General features: G+C 40.4%; 1 protein-coding gene across 3 annotated transcripts in view; it reads right to left on the reverse strand.

Moving 5' to 3' along the window:
- The window catches only part of CPNE5 (copine 5), a 220112-nt gene that overhangs the window by 123053 nt on the left and 73460 nt on the right, over positions 1–23599 (reverse strand). For all 3 annotated transcript variants that reach the window (XM_069073578.1, XM_069073577.1, XM_069073579.1), the window contains exons 4-6: positions 11657–11760; positions 7463–7502; positions 4197–4273 (exon numbers count right to left, since the gene is read on the reverse strand). In XM_069073578.1, coding sequence (XP_068929679.1) covers positions 4197–4273; positions 7463–7502; positions 11657–11760 — 221 coding nt within the window. The remainder of the gene's footprint in view (positions 1–4196; positions 4274–7462; positions 7503–11656; positions 11761–23599) is intronic.

Below are 23599 nucleotides of genomic sequence, written 5' to 3' on the forward strand. Positions count from 1 at the left end.
AGTACCAGTCCTGGAGTAAGGAGAACTGACTCAAATTAGGCCTCAGACACTTAACCCATACTAACCATGTGACCTTGGACAAGTCACTTAACCCCAATTGCCCTGCCTTCCCCCCTTCAAAAAAAAAAAAAAAATATATATATATATATATATATATATATATATATATAAAAGAAAGAGGAAATCACTTGCCTAAAACCACTTATCAGCTAGCTATCAGCAGGCCCAGGACTAAGCCATTAGATTCCCAAACCCAGGGCTCTTCTCATTGCATTATGTTGACACCAGGTCATCCAGCTTCTATCCAATCTCCCTGCCCCCCTCCCTTTCTTACTATGGATCTGCAGGCATCCAGCTTCTCAAAGATCCCCCAAACCCTCAATGACAAATGGAATAAACAATGTTCTCCACCCCCACCAGGCCCCTCTGGAGAAGATCAGCTGGAGATATGGATCAGAGAGGCCTCTGTCCTTCAAAGGAATAACTTCACCTGTCTTAGAGGAAATCAGAGTTTAGAAGAAGCCCTTTCTGACCTTCCTGGGTCTTTCTGTCCATCAGGCCTGTTTCTCTAGGCAGACAAGTGACCTAGAAACTGCCGCCCCCACACTCAGACAAAAACACAGATGCCACCCACGTTTCTACCACCAGCTGGGTGGCACAGAGGAAGCTGAAATTTCCCAGTAGGTGACCAGACACTCCCAGGAGCCCACCCCCAACTGGCTTGCCCTTCCACTCCCCTAGAGAAATACAGCTTTCCCCAATCCTATCACCTACTCCCCACCCCTACCACCTACAGCTCCCCACTCCTGACATGGTTGGGAAGGCAGCCTATTATTCTGACTAAGGAACTGTCAGTCATCCCTTGTATTCTCTTCCTCTCTTTTCTCTTCCACCCTATTTCCCTCCCCCCTCTCTTTAATGCCTCTGGGGCAGGGAGGAAGGGGCTGGAAGATGAGAAGAGACTAAAACTACATTTACTTTCCAGCATATGAGACAGCCTCGTCTATTATAAAGACCATGGAATTTGGCTTAGAGAACAGGCCCCAAATCCAGGTTATGCCATTTGCTGTGTGACCTTCAGTAAATGACTACGCTTTTCTGGACTTAAATTTCCTTGTTTATAAAATCAGAGGGTTAAACTAGGTGATTTCTTTTTCTTTTCTTTTTAAAAAAAATACACAATAAGAAAAGAAACATATTATAAACTTAAATACAAAATAAGAAATGAAAAAATATCATGAGCACAGCAGAATGTAAGAGAGGATTCAAAATGTATAGCAATCAATTTCTATTTCAGAAACCCTATGTAATAAATACTACTTGTTGTGTTGAGAGCTGTCCATCTTTTCTTTGCTTCCTTCTTTTGTTCTCTGCTGTGCACTTTTTACTTTGTTCCTTTTTCCCAATTAAGTGTGGCTATATTTATATATAGATAGATACATACACACATACACATATACACATGCATACACATATGTGTACATACGTACATATATGAGCATATACTTTCTAACTAGGTGATTTCTAAGGTGTGCTCCAGGACTGGACCTATGATCTATGATTGTTCAGAAGCCAGGGGAAACCCCAGACCCTCCATGAAACCTTCCCTGGCTGCTATTTCCCAAGCTTTTCTCTCCCCTCTTTCCTGTTGCTAGCAGAACCTTGTCATATGCTATCTGTTCCTTCTTTATGTACCTCTGCTTCGGTTTTTCTCCCTTTTTATTACATTAACATATATTTATAGACTAAAACAAACATTTCTATAACATAGTACGAGAAAAAAAGATGATTGTACATAAAACTGCAAATCTATTAATCACAATTTGCTGTTCCTTTCAAATATACAACAAAATTATCATGCACATTTCTTTCTTTTTTTTCTCCTCTCCTTTAGTTTTGCCTTTCTCATTAAACTAAACATTCTTAGACAAGGATCTGTGTCTTATATTTCTTTTACATCCCCTCACATTACAGTGGCCGGAGTGTTGGAGTCATGGTCCTGGGTAAATACCAGTTTAGGGTCATAGATATAAAGTCTGATGGACAATACACCTGGAAACTTTTGGAAGCTATAAAGTCTATTCTTTTCCCAATTCTTGTTTGGTAGGAAACATGGCAGCACTCAAGGGCTTATTGGGGATCTAGGGCTAGATTGCTAAATCAAGAGAGGAAAGGCCCTTGGGAAAGGGGAATAACAAGGGAAAATTAGAAGGAAGCTGGAATCTAGAGGAGGGTGGAGCGGTGGGCTAAAGTGGACCTCAATTCTGCTCTCAAGCTTTAGCCCAGTGATGCTGAAGGTTATCCAGAGATGGAGTATGGGGAATTAATCCCCATCCCTTGCTAGTGTGTCCCCTCCCCAAACTACCTTGTTATCCATTTAGTATATCCCTACAATTATCCCCTCCACATTTCAACTTTCCCCATCTTGGTTTTGATATATTAAGGGTCAGCATAAGAAATTAAATGGGAATTTGGGGGGAGTTTTGTGGAAGCCACAGAGGATACAGAAAAAGTTTACGTATGTGTATGTATGGTATGATGTTAACATAATTTATCTTTTAATACTTTTAATTTTAATAAAATAATTATAAAGAAAATATATATTATGTAAATATACAATGTATTAATATTTGTATAAATATGTTATATATAATATATAAATGTAAAATATAATAAAAATAAATAATAATATTTTAATTTATTTTTGTTTTTTTGCTTTTTGAAGAGGGGAAGGGAGGACAATTGGGATTAAGTGACTTGCCCAAGGTCACATGGCTAGTAAGTGTTAAGTATCTGAGGCCAGATTTGAACTCCCGACTCCAGGGCTGGTGCTCTAATCTTATAATTTTAGTAAAAATAATCTTTTAATAATAATTCTCCGGTACAAAGGAAGTGCCAAAAAATTTATGCAGATTTTCTAGATCACAGTGGGTACTACACCTCTAACCCCTGCAATGTGGAAGGGATAACTGTTTCTGTATATGTATATATTTTACCTCTGCATTAGATTGTAAGATCCTGGAGGGCAAGCATTTTTTTCACTTGTCTTTGTTTTCTGCTTATTTAGGATACATAGTACCTAGCACACTTAGTAAATGCTTATTGATTGATGGATTGGCTAATGTATGTATCCCAGAGCATACCTGAGGGAAAGAACAAGAAGGTCTGCCCCCCTCCAGCTCTGGGCTTTCACCCATGGGGAAAACTCTGCTCCCCTCAACCTCTCTCCTGGTCCAGAACCAATCTGGGATAGCCGGGTGGACAGCAGAACCACCACCATTGGACTGTACTCCACTCCCCCAACCTTTTCCCCAGTCCTAGACAGTCCAGGAATCTGTATGGCCCTAACCCTTTGCTTTCCCGCTTCTCCTCTTAGGATCTCCCTTAGAGATTTAATGTCTTGATTCTCATAGGGCTTAGATGAGATGGAAACCAAGAAATCCATTTTTTTTTCTGATAAGAAGGAGGGCTACAAGGCTTCTCCATTTGCACTGCCAATGACTCCCAAGATCCTCCAGTCCTTACCATCTATGCTGTGTGATATCCCAGCACTGATAAGTAACTCAGGTCACTTAACTACTTAAGTAACCTAAGGACCTCTAGGGCTTGTCAATCATTGTGCCCTAAGGAAACCCAGGCCTTTCCATCTGTCCTTTGACTGAACTTTCTTTTATGTACTGTCTCCCCAGATTAGAGCATCTAATCTCCCTAAGAGCTGGGGCTGTCTCTTTTTTTCTATTTGTATCCTTTATTCTTAGTAAAGTACTTGGCACATAGTAAGCACTTAAATGCTTATTCATTCATTCATTCATTCTAGGAGGGACAGTTGTAGAGGGAGTCTATAGCTAATGCCACCTTCCCCACCTTGACCCTCAACATAAATAGTTTTTAGTACTACCCCTTGGTGAGTCTGGTTATCTGAGGAGTGTCTGGGTATCTGGTTATCTTTAAGGCTCTGTAAAGGACCATAAGAAGTGCTGGTGGTCAGAACACCTGCAGTGATTAAACGTCACCTAAATACCCAATAAGTTCATGATCACCCCAACTAAACTTACTAACAAACCAAAATAGAACTCAAACATTTATTGAATGCCTGCTTTGTAAAAGGAACCATGCTGGGCAAAAGAGCCATTCACAGTGTGTTAATCTAGACATGCCACCCATTCCTGCCCAGTGTTCCCTCCCCACACACTTACGTGAGCGGCTTCTCCAGGCGACTCCCAGGGGACCCCACAATCTCTCCCAGAGTGCAGAAGGCCTGGCCCAGGAAATCCTATAAGGACACAGAAAGAGTCAGTTGTCATCCTCATGCCAGCTGTATCCCCAGACCTCAGCTCCAGCCCCTTCTGGGATGCTAGTTCATGGCCAACGGTGCCTTTTAGTTCTATAATTCTCTGATTTCATGTGCATGAATCATGTTGTGATGTGCTGTTGTTCAGTCATTTCAGTCATATCTGACTCTTCGTGACCCAATATGGGATTTTCTTGGCAAAGATACTAGAGTGATTTATCATTTCCTTCTCCACCTCATTTTACAGGTGAGGAAACTGAAGCAAACAGGGTTATATGACTTGCCCAAGGGTCACACAGCTAGTAAGTGTCTGAGGCTGGATTTTAAATCAGGTCCTCCTGACTCCAGGTCTGGTGCTAGAGCTAGCTACCTCTACTGTTATGTGTAGAAAGACATTCTGTGTAGAAGATATCCTATATTTAAGAACTTTATTGAAGGTCCCTTATAGGCCATCTAGCTCAAGTCCCATAGGGAAACTGAGTCCAAGAGAGAGTAAATGACTTAGCACAGCCAATATCAGAGGCAAGATTCAAACCAAGACACTCTGATTCCAAAGCCAGTTTTCTTTCCACTGGTCATCTGGTGCTCACTTTACAAGGGAGAAACTGGACAGAGGCTCCCAAGGGGAAGCACTTTACCAAGGCCACATAGTATGTAAATGGCAGGACTGACATTAGAACCCAGGCCAGTTAATACATCAGACTAGGTGACCTAGTGATGAAGGCTAAGGGAGAGGAAAGTGGAGGCTTGGGATCCTAGAGGAATCATTTAGAGGCTGATGAAGGGGGTAGGTGGGGAACTGCCTAGATGTAGAAATTCAGGTCAAGAAAGTCAAGAGAGGCAGCTAGATGGTGCAATGAATAGAGCACCGGCCCTGAAGTCAGGAGGACCTGAGTTCAAATCCGGCCTCAGACACTTAACACTTACTAGCCATGCAACCTTGGGCAAGTCATTTAACACCAATTGCCCTGCCCTCCCCACTCCAAAAAGAAAAAAAAAAGATAGTCAAGAAGGCTCACATCATCCCCTTGTAGATTTATTTGTTGTTTAGTCATTTTTCAGTTATGTCTAACTCTTCGATGACCCCATCTGGGGTTTTCTTGGCAAAGATACTGGAAAGGTTTGCCATATCCTTCTCTAGCTCATTTGACAGATGAGGAAACTGAGGTAAACAGGGTGAAGTGACTTGCCCAGGGTCACACAGCTAGTGTCTGAAGCAAAATTTGAATTCATGAAGATGTCTCTATCCACTGTACCACCTAGCTACCCCTTATTATAATATTTATTAAATTTCTATCTAATCTATCTAAATATCTTAAATCAGAAGGAAAAAACCCACAACATTTTTATACTCTCTTTTTTTTTAGGTAATCAGGGTTAAGTGACTTGCCCAAGGTTACACTACTAGTACATGTCTAAGGCTTAATTTGAACTCACCTCCTATCTCCAGAGCCGGTATCCACTGTGTCACCTAGCTGCCCCTAACCCACAACATTTTAACAGTAATATTTTGGAGAGTAGAAATGTTTGTGCCTGATAAGAAATTGATGACTCTTTGTATAAGCACACTCAGCTACCAGGTGAGACATGGTCCCTGCCTCAGTGAGTTTAACCTAGTCTAGTAGGGTGGATAAGACATAAATAAATAGCTACAATATAGTAATAATAGCTAACATTTATATAGTACCTTAAGGAGCAGTGTACTGGTAAATATTTAATAGCTTATTGCAAAAAAAATCTATGCATGACACATTTTTACATTAAATTTGCATTATTAACATTTTCTCCATCACTTTTCTTAAGTCTAGACAATCAACAAAATAATAAACCCAGGCCTGTTTTGTAGCATTTGCCTATTTTTGATGCTAACATTCAAAATTGAACACTTGGCTCTCACCAACCAGCACAAGCTAGCTCCAACATATTTCTGGCTTTCAGATTTGCTGAGTGTGGAGGAAATAAAATATTATTCAAAAAATAAAGATTTGCTGAATGCTTTACATGTCATCTCCCACAAAGTGGGACAAGATTGGTGCAGTACAAGTAGAAGTACAAGGGAGAAGTCACTTTGGACAGGGGCTGTGACCGAAGATATGCACCAAGTAATCAATAATCATAATTAATAATCACATTTATCAAGCACCTACCATGTGCCAGGCACTAGGGGTATAAAAAGAGACAAATGACACTCCTTGAAGCCACACCAATGAAGGTTTCATGGAGGAGGTGTCATTACAGCTGAGCTTTGAATGGTGGGCAGAATTTCAACTAGTCGAGATGTTTTGGGGCTAGGAGTCTATGGATGAGACAAAGGAGAGTCCCAGGTATGGATAATGGTTTGAGCAAAGCAGGGGCAGGAAAACTCTTGAAATGTTTCAGGAAAGGTAAGTAGTCTGCCTGGGCTGCTGTGTGTCCGTCACATGAAAGGGAGTCGTGTGAGCTGGACCCTAGGAAACTTGGTGGCCCAGTGGATAGAGCGGGGGCCTAGAGTCAAGAAGACACGAATTCAAATTCAGCCTCAGACACTTCCTAACTGTATGACTCTGAGTTAAGTCACTTAAACTCTGTCTGCCTCAGTTTCCACAACTAACTGTAAAATGGGGATTATAATGACACCCACCTCCCATGGTTGTTGTGCTGATCAAATGAAGTAATACTTGGGTTTGGGGGCGGGGTTTGAGGGGGGAAGGCAAGGCAATTGGGGTTAAGGGACCTTCCCAAGGTCACACAGCTAGTGTGTCAGGTGTCTGAAGCCATATTTGAACTGAGGTCCTTCTGATTCCAGGGCCATGCTTTATTCACTGTGCCACCTAGCTACCCCTATACTTGTTACTTAATAAATTCAAATCTGGCCTCAGCTAACTGAGTGACCCTGGGCAAGTCTCTTAACCCTGTTCACCTCAGTTTCCTCATCTGTAAAATGAGCTGAACAAGGAAATGGCAAACCACTCTACTATCTTTGCCAAGAAAACCCCAAAGGGGGTCAAGGAGAGTCCTATACAACTGAAACAATTCAACAACAACAAACTTAGTACAGTGCTTGGCACATTGTAGGTATTTAATAAATGTTCCCTTTCCCTTCTCATGGAAGGCCTTGAATGCCAAGATAAAGGGTGTGGACCTGGCATTCAATAAACATTTCAGAAACCAGAAAAGCAACCTGATACTTACATGTTTGGAGAGATCGGGGCTCTTAGAATCAACGTCATACCTGTGGGGGGCACAGACAAAGAAAGAGCAATGATGATAGGCCCAGGTCAACCTTGCCATGCTCTGCTCTCAGAAGATCACTCAAGGAGGTAGCCACCTTATATAAAGACCAAAGACTACACTTGGAACTCTCCTGCTATGAAGTTGGTATTTTGACCACTGGGATACTATCTTTCCCTTTGGCCCCTTCAATGTCCCAATGCTTGCTTCTAGTCCTGGAATAATGAGAGCAAACCAGACACCCCTATCTTTTTCCAGGAGTCTGCACTCCCTCCTTCACACACTTGAGAGAGCATCCCCTCCCTCTGTCACATGCCAGGAAACCAATCTCTTTCTCTATCTCTCTCTGTAACCAAACGCTGGATCCTGGCCCTGGAGAGCACCCATCAAGAAACAGTCATCAGCTTCTCACCAGGCACAGGCAGTTTTTCTCTCTGAAATGTCACTGTTAAAATGTTGTGGGTTTTTTTTTTCCTGATTTAATGTTAAACATCGACAATGGGTTGATACAAGTCTTCTTGTCTTAAATTTCTACATGTAGGCAGTTTTCCACCTCCCCCTTCATCTGCTTCTAAATGATCTCCTCTGGGCTCCAAAGTCCTCTCTCTACCCTTTTAACCTTTGTTCTCTCTCTATCCCCCAAAAACATCAGATCATACATTTAGAAGCCATCTACTCTCATTTTACAAATGAGGAGTCACACAGGTCACAAATAAGTAATAGGCCACACAGTAAGGTCACACAGTCAGTAATATCAGGGAAAGAATTCAAAACCAGGTCCTTTGGCCCCAGAGGCAGTGTCCTTTCCACTGTACCCGACTACTCCCACTACCCAAGTGGGGTGCTTTCAGAGGTTCTGAGAAGTCCCCCCCACAAGCCTACCTTCCTACCTCATCAGGACACCTACTTGACAGTTCTCAGTTAGCCTCAGGCCAAAAGGATGTGAATCTCTTAGGAGGATGGAAATGCATTAAGCTTTCTCAGGCATCGATATAGCCCTATGAGAGCCTGCTTTAATGCTGGGGAACAGGGAGAGAATAAAAGCCCAGGACACAGAAAAGTCACAGGAAAGGAGAGAGCTTAAGAGAACCTAGGAGGCAGGAGTATGTATGCATGTGTGTATGCATATGCGTGTGCATGTATATATTACATGTGCATAGAAATGTTTGTGGATGTATACATGTGTGCATGTATACATATGTGTTACATATGTAGATTGGTGTGGGTGTACATGTGTGTTGCGTGTGTACATTGTGTTGTGTGCACATGCATGTGTGTGTTATGTGCATGTGGGCGTGCATGAATGTGCATGCATATTCCCTTACATCTTTATGTTCTCTATATAACCTACATATTCTCTAATATATTTCTATATATTTTTATATTCCCTATACATTTCTATGTATAGACATACCCCTATATATTCCAAATATATTTCATATATATCCCCTACATATATTCCCTCTATTCCTACATATTCACTATATCCCTGTATATTCCTTACATATGACACACACATGTCTCTATATATAAAATCCCTATACTTAGGAAATCTCAAAAGTTTGAATGCAGATTTAAGTTATGATAGCTTAAAATACTTTAAAATTGCCCTAAGACTTTTGGAAAACCCCGGATATGCATGCATGCATGTGTGTGTGTGTGTGTGTACACACATGCATGTATATATGTATATGTGTATATACATATTTATTCACTGTTGTTCAGTTGTCTAATTCTTTTTTTTTTGGAGGGGAGAAGGTAGGGTAATTGGGGTTAAGTGACTTGCCCAAGGTCACACGGCTAGTCTTTGTGTTAAGTGCCTGAGGCCAGATTTGAACTCAGGTCTTTCTGACTCCCATGGAGGATGATATCAATGCCTGAGAAAGCTTAATGCGTTTCCAGCCTCATAAGAGATTCATATCATATTTGGCCTGAGAATAGCTTTTTTTTTTCATTTTTTACCAGAATTGTGACTTCCTCAGTGAGGCATTCTTCTACCAGAGCAGATTGGCATCTGCTCTGAAACTTAAGATCTTATAGAGGAGCCCTGAGAGAAACAGAGAGGTCAAGTGATTTGCTCAGAGTCACACAGCCATACCCTTCACTTTCCAGAGAGGTGGCTCTCCCTATTCTCCCATTCCCTCTACCATCCTCTTGCAGGCCAAGGAACCAGGCATCTAGTCCAAGACAATGACTCTGAGAGGTGCCAGTTGGTCTTTAAAAGATTAGAGTCTCATAAGCTTCATGCATAATATAATCAGTTTATAACATTTCTCACTGTCACCAAAGCCTGTTTGCCTGCATTGCTCTAACCCTCATCTCTAGCTGTCTTGCCTATCCATTATAATCTGAATTCACTCCCATAAAAATGTTGGAGAGAGGAGCAGAGACAGCTTAAGAGGCATACCCTACCTCTCTCCCCTCCCCCCTTCTCTAGTGCTACTAGGACAAGCATTCTTAACCTGGGGACCAAAAGCTTTTTTAAAATGTTTTTTGATAATTGTATTTCAATATAGTTGGTTTCCTTTATAATCCTATGTTTTTCATTTTGTACATTTCATAGGCTTTGTCAGAGTACCAAGAGGGTCTATGATAACAAATGTGTGTATGTATATATAATATATACACATATGTGCACACATCCATACATGTATATACACAGAGACATGTGCACACATATATGTGTATACATGCAAGTGTATATATACATATGCACAGGCACACATGCACACATATAGGTGAGTGCATATATGTATACATGTGGATGTATGAGTATGTATGTACACATAGACATACATGTGTATACACACATATATACATGCATACAAATATACACATATATATATCTCCCCTTGTATTCAGAGGACAAAAGGTTCCTCTTCAGCTATTCCATTATCTTGATTAGTGCCAGCCCCTCAATGCAGTCCTCATGGCCTGCCCTACTTTCTCTGCCTCTCTCTCTCACTGGATTTCCGTATCTCACCTAGCCTGGAAGTATAATCACCACTCATGGTGGACTAATCCCATTACGAACTGGCAGAGAAACTTTGACCTGATCCATTTCTGGTTTGTGCTGGTTCTGTGCAACCCTCTTGAGGCAGCCTGGTGGCCCCCTTGCTGCTGGAGGATAGGTCATCATTCTGGTACCTGTTTAGTGTGAGAAACCCACTGTCTAGACCCTACTGAAGTACAGAACTCTGTAGCTGAGATCCATCAGATTCGGCCTTGCTGGTAAAAAGGGCTACAGGTCTGTGCAACCACACTTAAACTATCTGCCTTTTCCCCCAAGATACCTCAGATGTCCTCAAGCAAAAATGTCCTCTTCCAGCAAAGTCTACCTTCCTTTTAATACTACTCTGAGAGAAATTATTTTGTACTCTATTAATTATCAGATATCAAACTAGGATCCAGGTTTATTTCTCTTTTATTATCTCATTTTAAGGCCCAGACTCTATAGGTCAGTCAGTCTCTGAAGGACATGGCTGATCTATGAAATTACCCCTAACTCTTGGGAAACATGCTCCTCAATCTTGGGCCAGACCCCACCCAACCAGTATAGGGGGGAATATAAACAATTCTTGTCCCAAGGAGAACAGCCCTGTCCTTGTAACCCTGCATTAGAATTTAGGGTGACCCAGCTCACAAAAGATAAAACCAACCAGAGTGGTCTGGATTCCCTTATCCAGATGACTGGAGGTGCCTGAGTCTCACCATAAAGCCCACATCCTCATTAAATGTCCACCAATCAGGGTTGATTTCTCCTGTCAGGGGCAATCCCTTTCAAAAAAATATTTAAATCATTCAGTGTCTCCATTAGGGGTGTTTGGTTACCAAGAGAAACCACTGACCATCAATTTATTGTTCATTAGCTAGCCTGATTATTAATTACCCAGAAACTCTGTCTCTGGACTTTTTCATTTGTTACACCCCCAAGAGATGAGAAGTGTGGAGAGATCTCCAGCTTACCCACAAATAAGACCACTAGCTAGCCTGTCCCTTGCTTTCTTCTTTCCCACCCACACAATCTCTCCCTTAACGCACATACTCACACATACATACATTTCACACGAACACACAGCCATATACAGACCCCAGAAGGCTGTTCCTGACACTGAAACAGCAGGCAGAGTAGACCTAACTATTTCTCACACTTACAGATCGAATCTGATGTTCTGCTTCTCCTCAAAGAAATAATCCAGTATAAATTTGCGTACAAAGTCCGGATTCAGTGTGTTGTCAATCACTTCCGTTCTTCCAAACTGAAAGAAAAGTCAGAGCGTCAAATTCTGGGAAGTACCTATTTTTTAAACTGTGCCTGGGATTTCATTAGCATAGGGAATTTCCAGGGAGGAATTTCATCTACAGAGGCAGGTGGGTGTCACCTGGTTGTCTTAGAGCTTCCTGGGGTCCTAAGAGGTTAAGTGATTTGCCCAAGGTCAGAGGACAGATTTGAACCTACATCTTCCTGGTTATGAAAATGGCTCTGTATCAACTGTTCCACTGTGTCTCTCTTTTTATACTTAAAAAAGGAGGAGCTGAAAGAGGATAATGGATGATGGATGATGATAATAAAATGAACCATAAGAGATTTGGAAAGCATCCTGGAAAAAAAAAACATAAAATATTAACAAAACACAGATTCCATTCTTCTCAAAGTGGCTATAGCAAAATTAACAAATTCTCACTAAAAAGGAGGAAAAGAACTAGCAGATATTTTTAGAAAACATAATAAACAAGTAAAAACTCTACAGAAATACTTGGGAACAAGAAGACATCACTTCACTGACCACTAGTAAAGGCTGACAGCAGATGCATGTAGTTGCATTTGTCAAACAGAAATGAAAGTTGTTTGCCTCCAGATGGAGCCTCTGAAATGGCCAGGATCCAAAGGCAGAATCAAAGGGCTCTCCATGGGTGACATCGGCATGAACTCAACCAACAATATGTGGACAAAGAAGCATTAAACAAATGGACAAGTCATGCAAATTTGTTTGGGAAAATGGAAGGGTTTCTGATGGCAATTCAGCACCGAGTCATTGTCATCAGAAATTGCAAAAGGCTTCATCCTTAGAAAAGGATGTACCAAGGGAATGGAGGAAACTGGGTAACACATCTCTATAGGCTGTAAAGATTTAGTTCCTACTGAATACCTAACATACCATCACCTGGTGGTTAGAATTAGACATCAGAAGCTCACTGTCTTCCATGGACTTGCTGTTGTTGTTTTCAGTCATGTCCAATTCTTCGTGACCCCATTTGAAGTTTTTTTTTTTTGACAAAGATACTGAAATGGTTTGACATTTCCTTCTCCAGCTCATTTTACAGATGAGGAACCTGAGACAAACAGGGTCAAGTTACCTGCCCAGGGTCACACAACTAAGTATCTGAGGCCAAATGTGAACTCAGGTCTTCCTAACTCCAGGTCTAGAACTCTATCTACTGCACCACCTAGCTACCCTGGACTGGCAGATGACAAATTCCCATATTAAAAATACTATAGGGGCAGCTAGGTAACCCAGTGGATAGATCACCTACCTTGGAATCAGGAGGACCTGAGTTCTAATCCAGTCTCAGATATGTACTAGCTGTGTGACCTTGGTGTGATAGTAATGGCAATTAAAGATTCCCCTGTATAGGCTTGGTTTTCAAATTGATTGTATTAAAACCCAGAGTTTGTTAATCCCACCTGTGGGATGGGCTTGTTGATGTGAAAAGAAAGTCCTGAAGTGGGAGGAGCTGGTGATGTAGATTTGGAGAGACAAGAGAGAGGCGGAAGTTCTTTTTGGAAGCAGCACCTCGTTGAGAGAGAGAGACTAAGAGATTGCTGGTGGCCGCTTTGAATTGCCCTGGACTTTTGAGACCTGCCCCCTGAGCTGCCAAGGACTGAGGAGACATGGCTGTTTTGCTGGTACTTTGTCTGTCAGTTTTGATGTTATTTTGCCAGATTTGTCCACTGGTGAAAGACTGTCCTGTTGAAGAAGTCCTGGAACCTGGCATTTGGTTAAGAAGGCCTGAGACTGTCCTGCAGACAGAGAGTGAATACTGTCCACTGGTGAGGGACAGTACTGAGAGTGAATACTGTCCACTGGTGAGGGACAGTACTGTTGTTGCAGGGGTCTGGAGACTGTCCGGCAGACAGAATGAATACTGTCCACTGGTGAAGGACAGTGCTGTTGTTGCAGGGGTCTGGGAGCCTTTCTGTTGGTTCAGAAGCCCTGAAGAAGGATTTTCTTGTTGTATGTTTACAGAAATCCTGGGAGAGGGCTTTGCTAATGTGTTCAGGGGTTCTAGGACTGTTCTACAGACAGAGGATAAATTCATGAAGGGACTGGCAATGTATCTTATGGCCTTGCTAAGCCTTGTCTCTCCAGGAACTAAGATTGCTGAGAACTTGCCTCGTGTCAAGATGAAGAAAAGACCTCCATTTGGGTATTAAGTGCTGTGTTTAAACTTGATGTAACTCTGGGGTAGATTCAATTGTGATCCAGGGGTGGGGAACTTTTGACCTTTTTGTGTTCTATGGTTGAGCAAATGAATGTATTTTACTTATGTTTGGAAACTAATCTCCATTTGAGAAGAGGGGCTTTGTGGTGGACTTAATTAAGGTATAGCCTAGGGGTGGAGAAGTATTTAGAACAGAGACTTTGTAATTGATTGAATGATTGGAAGGTCCTGGGCTGGGGTAGTACTTGGAGATTATTTAATCACACTTAGTAAATGCTGTATTTGGAACGATGTCATGTTCTTGGTTTGTCACTGAATAAAATAGAGAGCACCTATGCTGGTATTTTGAACCTGGGAAGTTGCCTTTGCTTGGTATTACATTACACTTGGCCAAGTCACTTGACCCCTATTGCCTCCCAAAAACAAACAAAAAAATACTATATACCTTAAAATTCCCTCAAAAGTCAACCAATAATACTAGAACTGGGACATTATCTTAGACTGAACACCAGCCCACAATTGCCCAGAGAGCATTAATGCATAAAAACTTAAGAACTATGTTTTTAACAGATGCAGCCATACCAAATCCTCATAATGTCCAAGTTGCATAGGACAAAAAACCTTTCAAAATATAGAGATACAGCATAAGAAATCAAAATCTTATGGGAATGGGATGAGGGATGGATCATCACCATCACCCTCTGTGCTACTGAAGTCATCCTGAGGATGCTTTTACATTCTAATACTTTTATTCACTTACAGACAGCAGTTAAATTATCCCTTTGTACAATGGTTCAAGGAACAAAAACTTTAAAAGTATAAGAATAGGAAGGTGATTTATCCTAGGACTGCATCTGAACCTCATATTTAAAAAATGAGGAGAATGAGATTAACTATATATATAACAGTTCAGAAGTTAAATAATGGCTTTACAGCTGACAAAGCACCAACATTCCTATAAATTAAGGAGCTACAGTGTTATGGAAGTCAGTATGGCATGGGGGGAAAACACTGGATTTGGAATTAAAAGACCTGGGTGTGGATCTTTGTTCTGCCACTTAGTACCTGCATGATCCTGAACATATCTTTCTCTGAACCTCAGTTTCCTCCTCTGTAAAATGGTGGCAGGGGATTAGATTATTTCTTAGGTTCCTCCTAGTTTGAGCATTCTGCGAATCTATCCCCATATTTTGGAGACTGGGAACTGAAAGTTGAATCCAGAAAGGTGAATCCTTTCCCCCATGATAAACAGTATAAGATGGTCAGTGGCACAGTGAATAGAGGGCTGTACCTGAAATCAGGAAGATGCATCTTCATGAGTTCAAATTGGCTTCAGACACTTAATAGCTGTGTGATCCTGGGCAAGTCACTTCACCCTATTTGTCTCAGTTTCCTCAGCTATAGAATGAGCTGAGGAAAAAATGGCAAACTACTCCAGTATCTTTACCAAGAAAACCCCAAATGAGGTCACAAAGAGTTGGATACAACTCAAGAACAACAAAAATAGTGGAAATATGTGCAGTAATATTGATAGTAGCTCTTTTTGTAATGACAAAGAACTGGAAATTTAGAGGATGTCCATTGAATGAGGAATGGCTGAACAAGTTATAATGTATACATGTGACAGAATACTATGGTGCTGTAAAAAATGATGAAGGGAATGGTTTCAGAAAAACTTTTATGAACTAATGCAAAGTGAAGTAAGTGGAACCAGGAAAACAATTTATACAATATTAGCAATACAATATTATAATATTATACAATATAATATTATAATAATATAGCAATATTATGGAGATAATCAACTTTGAAAGACTTAGTAATTCTGATCAACTGAATGACCAACCACAATTCCAAAGGACTCAGGATGAAACATGCTATCCATCTCCAGACAGAGAGAAGATGAATCCAAGTGTAAACTGAAATATATTTTCTCTGTTTCTTTCTTTTTCTTCGTTTAAAAAAAATTGGAACATGGCTAATATAGAAATTTGTTTTACATTATTACACATACTTGTAAATTTTTTTGCCTTCTCAATGGGTGTTATTAGAGGAAGAAGGGGAGAATTTGGAAGTAAATAAAATTGAATTTTTTTTTTTAAAAGGAAGTGGTCCTATGCATAGATCTACTGAAACCCAGCCTTCTTTCTTCTATGTCCTGCTGCCTTAGGAAGGTAATGTAGTATAGTGAAATAACATAGATTCAAGGATGGATGAATGAAATAAGCATTTATTAAGCACCTGTGCCAGGCATTTTGCCAAGAGCTTTGCAAATATTTCATTCAATTCTCACAGCAATCCTGTAAGGTAGATGCTGTTACTAGCCCCATTTTACAGATGGTGAAACTGAGGCAAACAGAGATCAAGTGACTCGCCCAATGTCACATAGCCAGTGAATATCTGAAACCAGATTTGAACTCAAGTCTTCATGCTTACAGGACCAGTACTCTATCCACTGTGCCAACTATTTAGGTGAGCAGGACCAAGAACAAATTTTACACACAATGACCACATTAATGTAAAGGAACCCACTATTAAAAGGCATCAGAACTGGTATCAATGCAATCACCAATATATACTAAAAAGGACTGAGGGTAGAAAATGGCTCCTATCTCATGGCAGAAAGGTAGAAACTATAGCTGCAGAATGGCCATTACATTGATTTGTTTTATTTATCTGTACTTGTTGCAAGGGAAGATTCTAATGGAGGCTTAGAAAAGTTGTTGGAAAGTGATAGTGTTATACAAAGAAAAAAAGTTGTTTTTCAGTCTCCATCCAACTCTTTGTAACCCCATTTGGGATTTTCTTGGCAGAGAAAATGGAAGAGTTTGGCATTTCCCTCTCCAGTTCAGCTTACAAATGAGGGAACTGAGGCAAACAGGGTGAAGTGACTTGTCCAGTATCACACGGTAAGTGCCTGAAGTAAGATTTGAACTCAGATCTTCTTGATTCCAGGATCAGTGCTCTATCCACGAAACCCCCTAGCTGCCTATAATATAAAAATACCATCAATTAAACATTTATATTAAAGAAAGAATACAGGACCCACCTTGTATGAATCACATCATATCCCTAGGCTGTTTCCTGACTTCTACCTTCCCACTCTACTGAAACCACTCTCTCAAGAGCCACAGTTGACTTTGTAATCACCTATTTATTATGATAAATTTTATCAGTGGTTATCCTCCCTAATCTCCGCTGACCATCCTCTTCTTCTAAATATTCTTTCCTCCCTTGGCTTAGGAGATCATACTCTCCCAGGTTCTACCTCTTAAATTCCTGCTTTCCTTTTTCCCTCATTCACATCTTATCTCCCCTTCACCACTGTAGAGTGAGTATACCCCAACGTTCTGTACTTGGCTGTCTTCTCATCTCCACACTTTCTCCCTGTTCCACATCATTCAATGTCATGCTTTCAATTGTCACCTTGATGCAAATGGATTTCCAACTTCTTATCTCTAATCTGGATCTTTCCTTGAACTACATGGAACCACATTTCCGTGGTGTTCGTGATGTTCAGCAGAACGTCACTGGGGTGCCTCAGTGGCACCTCAAAACCAAGCATATTTTCTTTTCCCAAAAAAACTTGCTCCTTCCAATTCTGATTTTGATCCTTGTTAGCGAGACCATTGTTCACTCAGTCTCCCATATTTGCAACTTTGCTATTATCTTTTCATTCCTCTCTTTCCCCCTTCATATCCAAATAGTTATTAAATGCTACTGATATCAACCCTGAGCTATTTCTCTAAACAGTCCTCTTATCTCTAGACCTCTGGCTAGCACAGGACCACATCACAATCTGCCAGTACCATTACAGTAGCCCCTGACATGACTTCTGACTAACAAAATTGAACTAGAAAAATTAATTCAAGGAAGCAAACTTCATGCCATTGGTATTATTGAGCCTTGGTGGGATAAGCCCCATGACAGAAATATGGCTTGGATAGGAATATCTTATTTTTAAGGAAGGAGAGTGATGGGAGAAGATTAAGAAAACAAACCCATATCTGAAATCTGGGAACCAGAGTAAGAAAAGCATAGTGGATAGTATTTGAGTAAAGATTAATAGAGGGACAAAGAAAAGCTATTTCTGTGATAGGACCAAACTACAGACCACCTAGACAGAAAAGAGAAATAGATAAATGGAAGAATCAGAGTGTAGTAGTGAGAGGATACTTCATTTAGTCAGAACCCATCTGTTAAGAGTTCTGTGCCAAAATCAAAGCATCCAAAAATCTTTTTTTCTATTTCTTTTCAAAGAAAATCTATTTTCTCTCCCCCTCATTGAAAAGGAAAGGAAAAACAAAGCCCTTATAACAATTATGAGCAGTCAAGCAAAACAAATTCCCATATTCAGCCAACAACTTTTTCACTTGCCTTAATGATAATTTCACCCAACAATGGAGGATTCTCTTCTGGATATGATTTTCTCATTGACTTCTGAGGGAGGAGTAACAGGAACCTTTTGAGGAAGTAATAATTCCCTTCTAGAGTCTGTGATAGAAGGAGAGGAAAGCCTAGCATAATCTGATGGGAACCCTGGATTTGTAGAGATTTGATTCTTAGAGGAAGGTTCCCAAGGCCCTACTTTAGATCCCACAAACTAAAGTTATTAAGGGGAAGCCAGCCCAAAGGACGGAAAACTCTCAAGAATGAAATTATGAAATTCCTAAGATACAAAGGGAAGCAATTCCAATGAAGGGGAAAAACTTGCCTGAGAAGGATATGGTTGTGAGGAAAACTTATCAACCAATTTAGATTTTTCAAAGATATGAACATTAAATGGAAGAGAAGTTAGTTAACAGTATTAATACAAAGGTATAGTATGGTGCTTCAAGAAGGTGAGCCAAACAACACAATGATTGAAGACAGTTCTGTAGGCCTTATGATGAAAAGTGCTGTCCATCTCCAGAGAAAGTACTAATACAGCCTGAATGTAGACCAAAGACATTTTTTCTTTACTTTCTTTATTTTTCTTGTTTTTTTTTCCCTGTGTTTTCTTTCACAGCATAACTTCCATGGAAATGTGTTTTGCATGACTACACATGTATAACTTATGTCAAATTGCTTTGCCTTCTCAATGGCAGCTGAGGGGAAGGAGGGGGAGAATTTGAAATGAAAAAATTTGAAAAAAAGAATGCTAAAATTGTTTTTGCATGTAATTTGGAAAAATAAAATGTTAATTTTTTTAAAAGGTGAGCTGAAGTTGATAAGAAAAGGTAGGAATACTTGTGGAACTGAATGTAAACTAATAGTAAATAATTTTTTTAATTTAAAAAAGGTAGGAATAACAAAGCATTTGGAGTTTTTTGTGAGGGTTAAGAGGAGGAAGGGAATGCTTAGCATAGTATCTGGCATATCATAGGCACTTATTAAGTGTTTATTGATTGACTGATTGAAGATACCTAAAATATAGAATGTCGTCTGATCAAAAGGATAGGACCATTGCTTAGGGTAGGTGGGACAATGCCAACTGACAAAAGAGAAGACAGAGTTGTTCATTTTTCTTCTTTATCTGCCCTTTCAACTGGAAAGGACAAAATAAAAATGGCTTCTAGAGAGTTGATACCCATGATAAGTCAGGAGATAGTAAGAGAGTGCTTAGCTGGCTTTGCTGAAATCAAGTCACCCAGTCAGCTGAGCTACACTTTCAGCAACTAGAGAGAAAAAAAAAGATAGATATAATATTGGAACCACTGCCAGTGGTATTTAAAAGATCATGGTATGAAAGAATTGGAGAAGGACAGCTATCATCCCAGTTTCCAAAAATGAGAAAAGAATAAAATTTCCAAACTATAGGCCAATGAGCTTGACTTCAATTTCTGGGGAAATTCTATAATGCATTATTAAGGAAATAAAAATACAAACTGTCTAGGAAAGGCAATGATCACAGAAAGCCCTTGTGACTTCATCAAAAGTAGATCATGCCAAATTGATCTTATTTCTTTTGGGGGGATGACAGGGTTACTAAGTTGGTCTGGTGAAGAGAATGTCGGAGATAGAATTTACCTAAATTTTAACAAAACTTTTCCTTGAGACTCTCATGCTATTCTTGTGGACAAGGTGAAGAGATATGGGTAGAGATGTGATGGTAAACATTTAATAACATTAATGTTTAAAAATATTAATAATATGGGGCGCCTAGGTGGTGCAGTGAATAGAGCACTGGCCCTGATGCCAGGAGGACCTGAGTTCAAATTTGACTCAGACACTTAACACAAAAGGCTAGCCGCTTGACCTTGGGCAAGTCACTTAACCCCAATTGCCCTCCAAAAAAAAAAACAAACAAAAAACGAAAAATAATAATAATAATAAAGAAATATGTGTGACACACTTTTAAGTTTAATTTGCATTGTTGACATTTTTTCTATTACTTTTTTAAGTCTAGAGTAAATAAATCAAGCCCTGATTTGCAACATTTGTTAATGTCCAGGGTGTAAATACCCACCCTGAAGACTTAATAATGTGCTTTTGCAAACTGCTATGAGCAAATTGCATCATACTCCTGGATATACATATATTTATACACACACATATATGTATATATGTATGTATATTACAATTAGATTCAGAATTGAGTGAATTTGGGGGCTCAAAGAGTACTCCTTAATAGTTCCATGTCAAACTAGATTCCCTGGATCTGTCCTTGATCCCGTGCAGCTTCACACTCTTATTAATGACTTGGATAAAAGCACAGATGCTATCATCATTTTTGCAGATGATATAAAGTTAGGAGGATGAGCTAACATACTAGAAAACAGAAGTCGGTATCCAAAAGTCCTTGATAAGAGAGAAAATTGGATGGCATCTCATAAGATGAAATGTGGAAAAGATCAATGTAAAGTCTTACAAGTTCATGAAATCAAATTCACAAGGAACAAAACAGAAGACATTGTTGGTTAGGAATCTGTCTGAAAAGGAAAATCTGAGGGTCATAGTGGACCATACACTCATCAAATCAGCAATATAATAGGGCAGCCCAAGAAGCAAATTGAGATCTTACACTGCATTAAGAGAGTCATAACTTTCAGGAATAAAGACATAATAGTACTTTGTACGCTGCTCTGGTTAGACCCCACATTGAGTATTGCATTTAGTTCTAGACAGTACATTTTGGGAAGGGCTTTCATAAGCCAGAGTATCCAGATCAGTGAAGGAAATTGAGTCTATATTTTCTGAGGATTGGTTGAAGGAACTGGAGATGTTTAACTTGAGAAGAGAAGACTTGGGAGATGTGATAAGTATCTTCAAGTACCTATAAGAGAGTCCTATGGCAGAGGGGCTGGATTTGTCCTCTTTGGTCCCGGGGAGCAAAATTAAGACCAATATGAGCAAGTTTAAAGACAGAAATACAGATCATCAGGACACAAATAGATTAATCGTGACAGCTATCCATCCACAAGTAGAAGAGGCTGCCTGGGGAGGGTATGGGCTGCCTCTCATTGGAGGTCTCTGAGCAAAGACTGGATGGCCAGTTACTTATCAGGTGTGCGATAGTGGAAATTCATTGAGTTTAACTACAGATCTTTCCAACTCTCACATTCTATGGTTTGGTGACTCTGTTCCCTCCAACTCATTCTTGACCTTCTGCCACATTAAGCTTCCTTAAGCATAGATCTAGTCACAAAAACATTCAGTGGTTCCCCATGATCTATCAAATAAAGTTCAATTTCCTTTGCTTACCTTTCAAAGCCCTAGGCTTGCAGCCTTATCTCATACTACTTTCTTCTCTCTCACAGAGCTCTAGCCAAAATGGACTCCATGTTGCCCTTTCTTTTTCTACCTGAGAGCTATTGCTGTTCCCCATATGCCTGGAGCCAGAAAGACTCATCTTCCTGAGTTCAAATCTGGCCTCAGACACTTACTAGCTGTGTGACCCCGGGCAAGTCACTTAACCCCTTTTGACTCAGTTTCCCCATTTGCAAAACAAGCTGGAGAAGGAAATGGAAAACCATTCCAGTATATTTGCCAAGAAAACCCCAAATAGAGTCATGAAGACTCAGAGGTGACTGAAACAACTGGACAACAATCGTACTTGGAATACATCCTTTCATCTGCCCTATCCTCCTAGGTCACTCTGAATTCCTACACATCCTTTAAAGCCTGGTTCAGATGTTGTCCCTTTCATGAAGATTTCCCAGATCCCCAGTATTAACCATAATGGCCTTTCCCCCCTTAGGCATCACTCTATCAAATCTCCTGTGAACTGATGACCGGATCACTGGATCTAGGGATGGAAGGGACTTCAGAGGTCATCTAGTCCAGCCCCCTCATTTTACAGATGAGGAAATTAAGACTCGGGGAGGTAAGGTTATTTGTAAATGTTCATACAGGTAGGAGATGTAAGAAGCTGGATTTGAACCCAGGTCTCCTGACTCCAGAGCCGAAATTCTGTTCATAGGATCATAGATTTAGAGCTGAAGGGTAGTCTTAGAGGATATCTAGTCCTACCACCTCATTTTACAGATGAAGAAACTGAGGCCCAAAGTGATATGTTTGAAGCCATGCAGGTTGTAAGTAACAGCTTAGGATTAGAACCCAGATCCCCTGACTCTAAATGCAGCATTCTTTCCACCACACACTAGGCTATTATCTGTGTTGAAGAAAGACAACAATTTGGGAGCAGAAATGAATAGATGTAAAAGGAAACATCAATGATGCAATGGTGTCGAGAGTTCAAATGAGTTCAAATCCTAGTTCTGCTGTTTATCACCTATGTGACCTTGGAAAAGTCACTTCCCTTCCATGGCCTTCACTTTCCTCTACTGTTACAGGAGAAGGTTGGACTGGTTGATATCCAAGGTTCCTTCAAGGGGGCAACTAGATGGCACAATGGATAGAATGCCTAGAGTCAAGAAGATCCGAGTTCAAATCCAGCCTCAGACACCTTCTAGCTGGGCAAGTCCTCTGTTTGCCTCAGTTTTCTCATCTATAAAATGGGGGCAAGTTGTTATGAAAATCAAATGAGATAAAATTTGCAAAAACACTTAGCACAGTGCTTGGAACATATTATGTGCTTAATAAATGCTCGTTTCCTTCCTTCCTGATCTTTATCCTGTAATTACATAAAGTTGGGTTCCTGTCTTCAGGACAGTTAGAAATCAGACATCGTCTTGGACTGAGCCAATGGAAAGGTTCATGATGGTGAATAGCAGGCTGGTTTATGCACACAGCGCTTTTAATGACCCCAAGCTGCTTCCCATGCTAAGATTCAGCTTCTTTTTTTTTTTTTAAACAACCAATTCCCAATAATGATGAATGGTTGTAAAGCCTTCCTGACTTCTCAGACCTTTCCAGTAGACATCTTAAACTCAGTATGTCCAAATGGAGCTCATTATCTTTGCCCCTAAACCCTCTCTCCACCCCACCTTTCCTATTACTGTAGAGGGCAAAGCCCTGGGGCTCCCAACCTTGGAGTCATCTGGGATTCCTCGTTATCTCCCCCCACCCCATATCCAAGCTGCTGCCAAGGCCTGTTTCACCTAAGCATCATCTCTCTAAACCGTACCCTTCTCTCCTCTGGAACTAGCACCAACCTGGGCAGGCTCTTATCAGTTTGTGCCTTGATTATTGCAATAGCCTGCTGATGGCTCTGCCTGCTTCAATCTCTTCCCACTCCAATCCATCCTCCATTAAGCTACTAAAGTAATTTTC

This window comes from Petaurus breviceps, unplaced genomic scaffold (genome assembly GCF_028583685.1).
Source record: "Petaurus breviceps papuanus isolate PSGF00001 unplaced genomic scaffold, PetGlider_PUasm1.0 90865, whole genome shotgun sequence".
Classification (NCBI taxonomy): domain Eukaryota; kingdom Metazoa; phylum Chordata; class Mammalia; order Diprotodontia; family Petauridae; genus Petaurus; species Petaurus breviceps.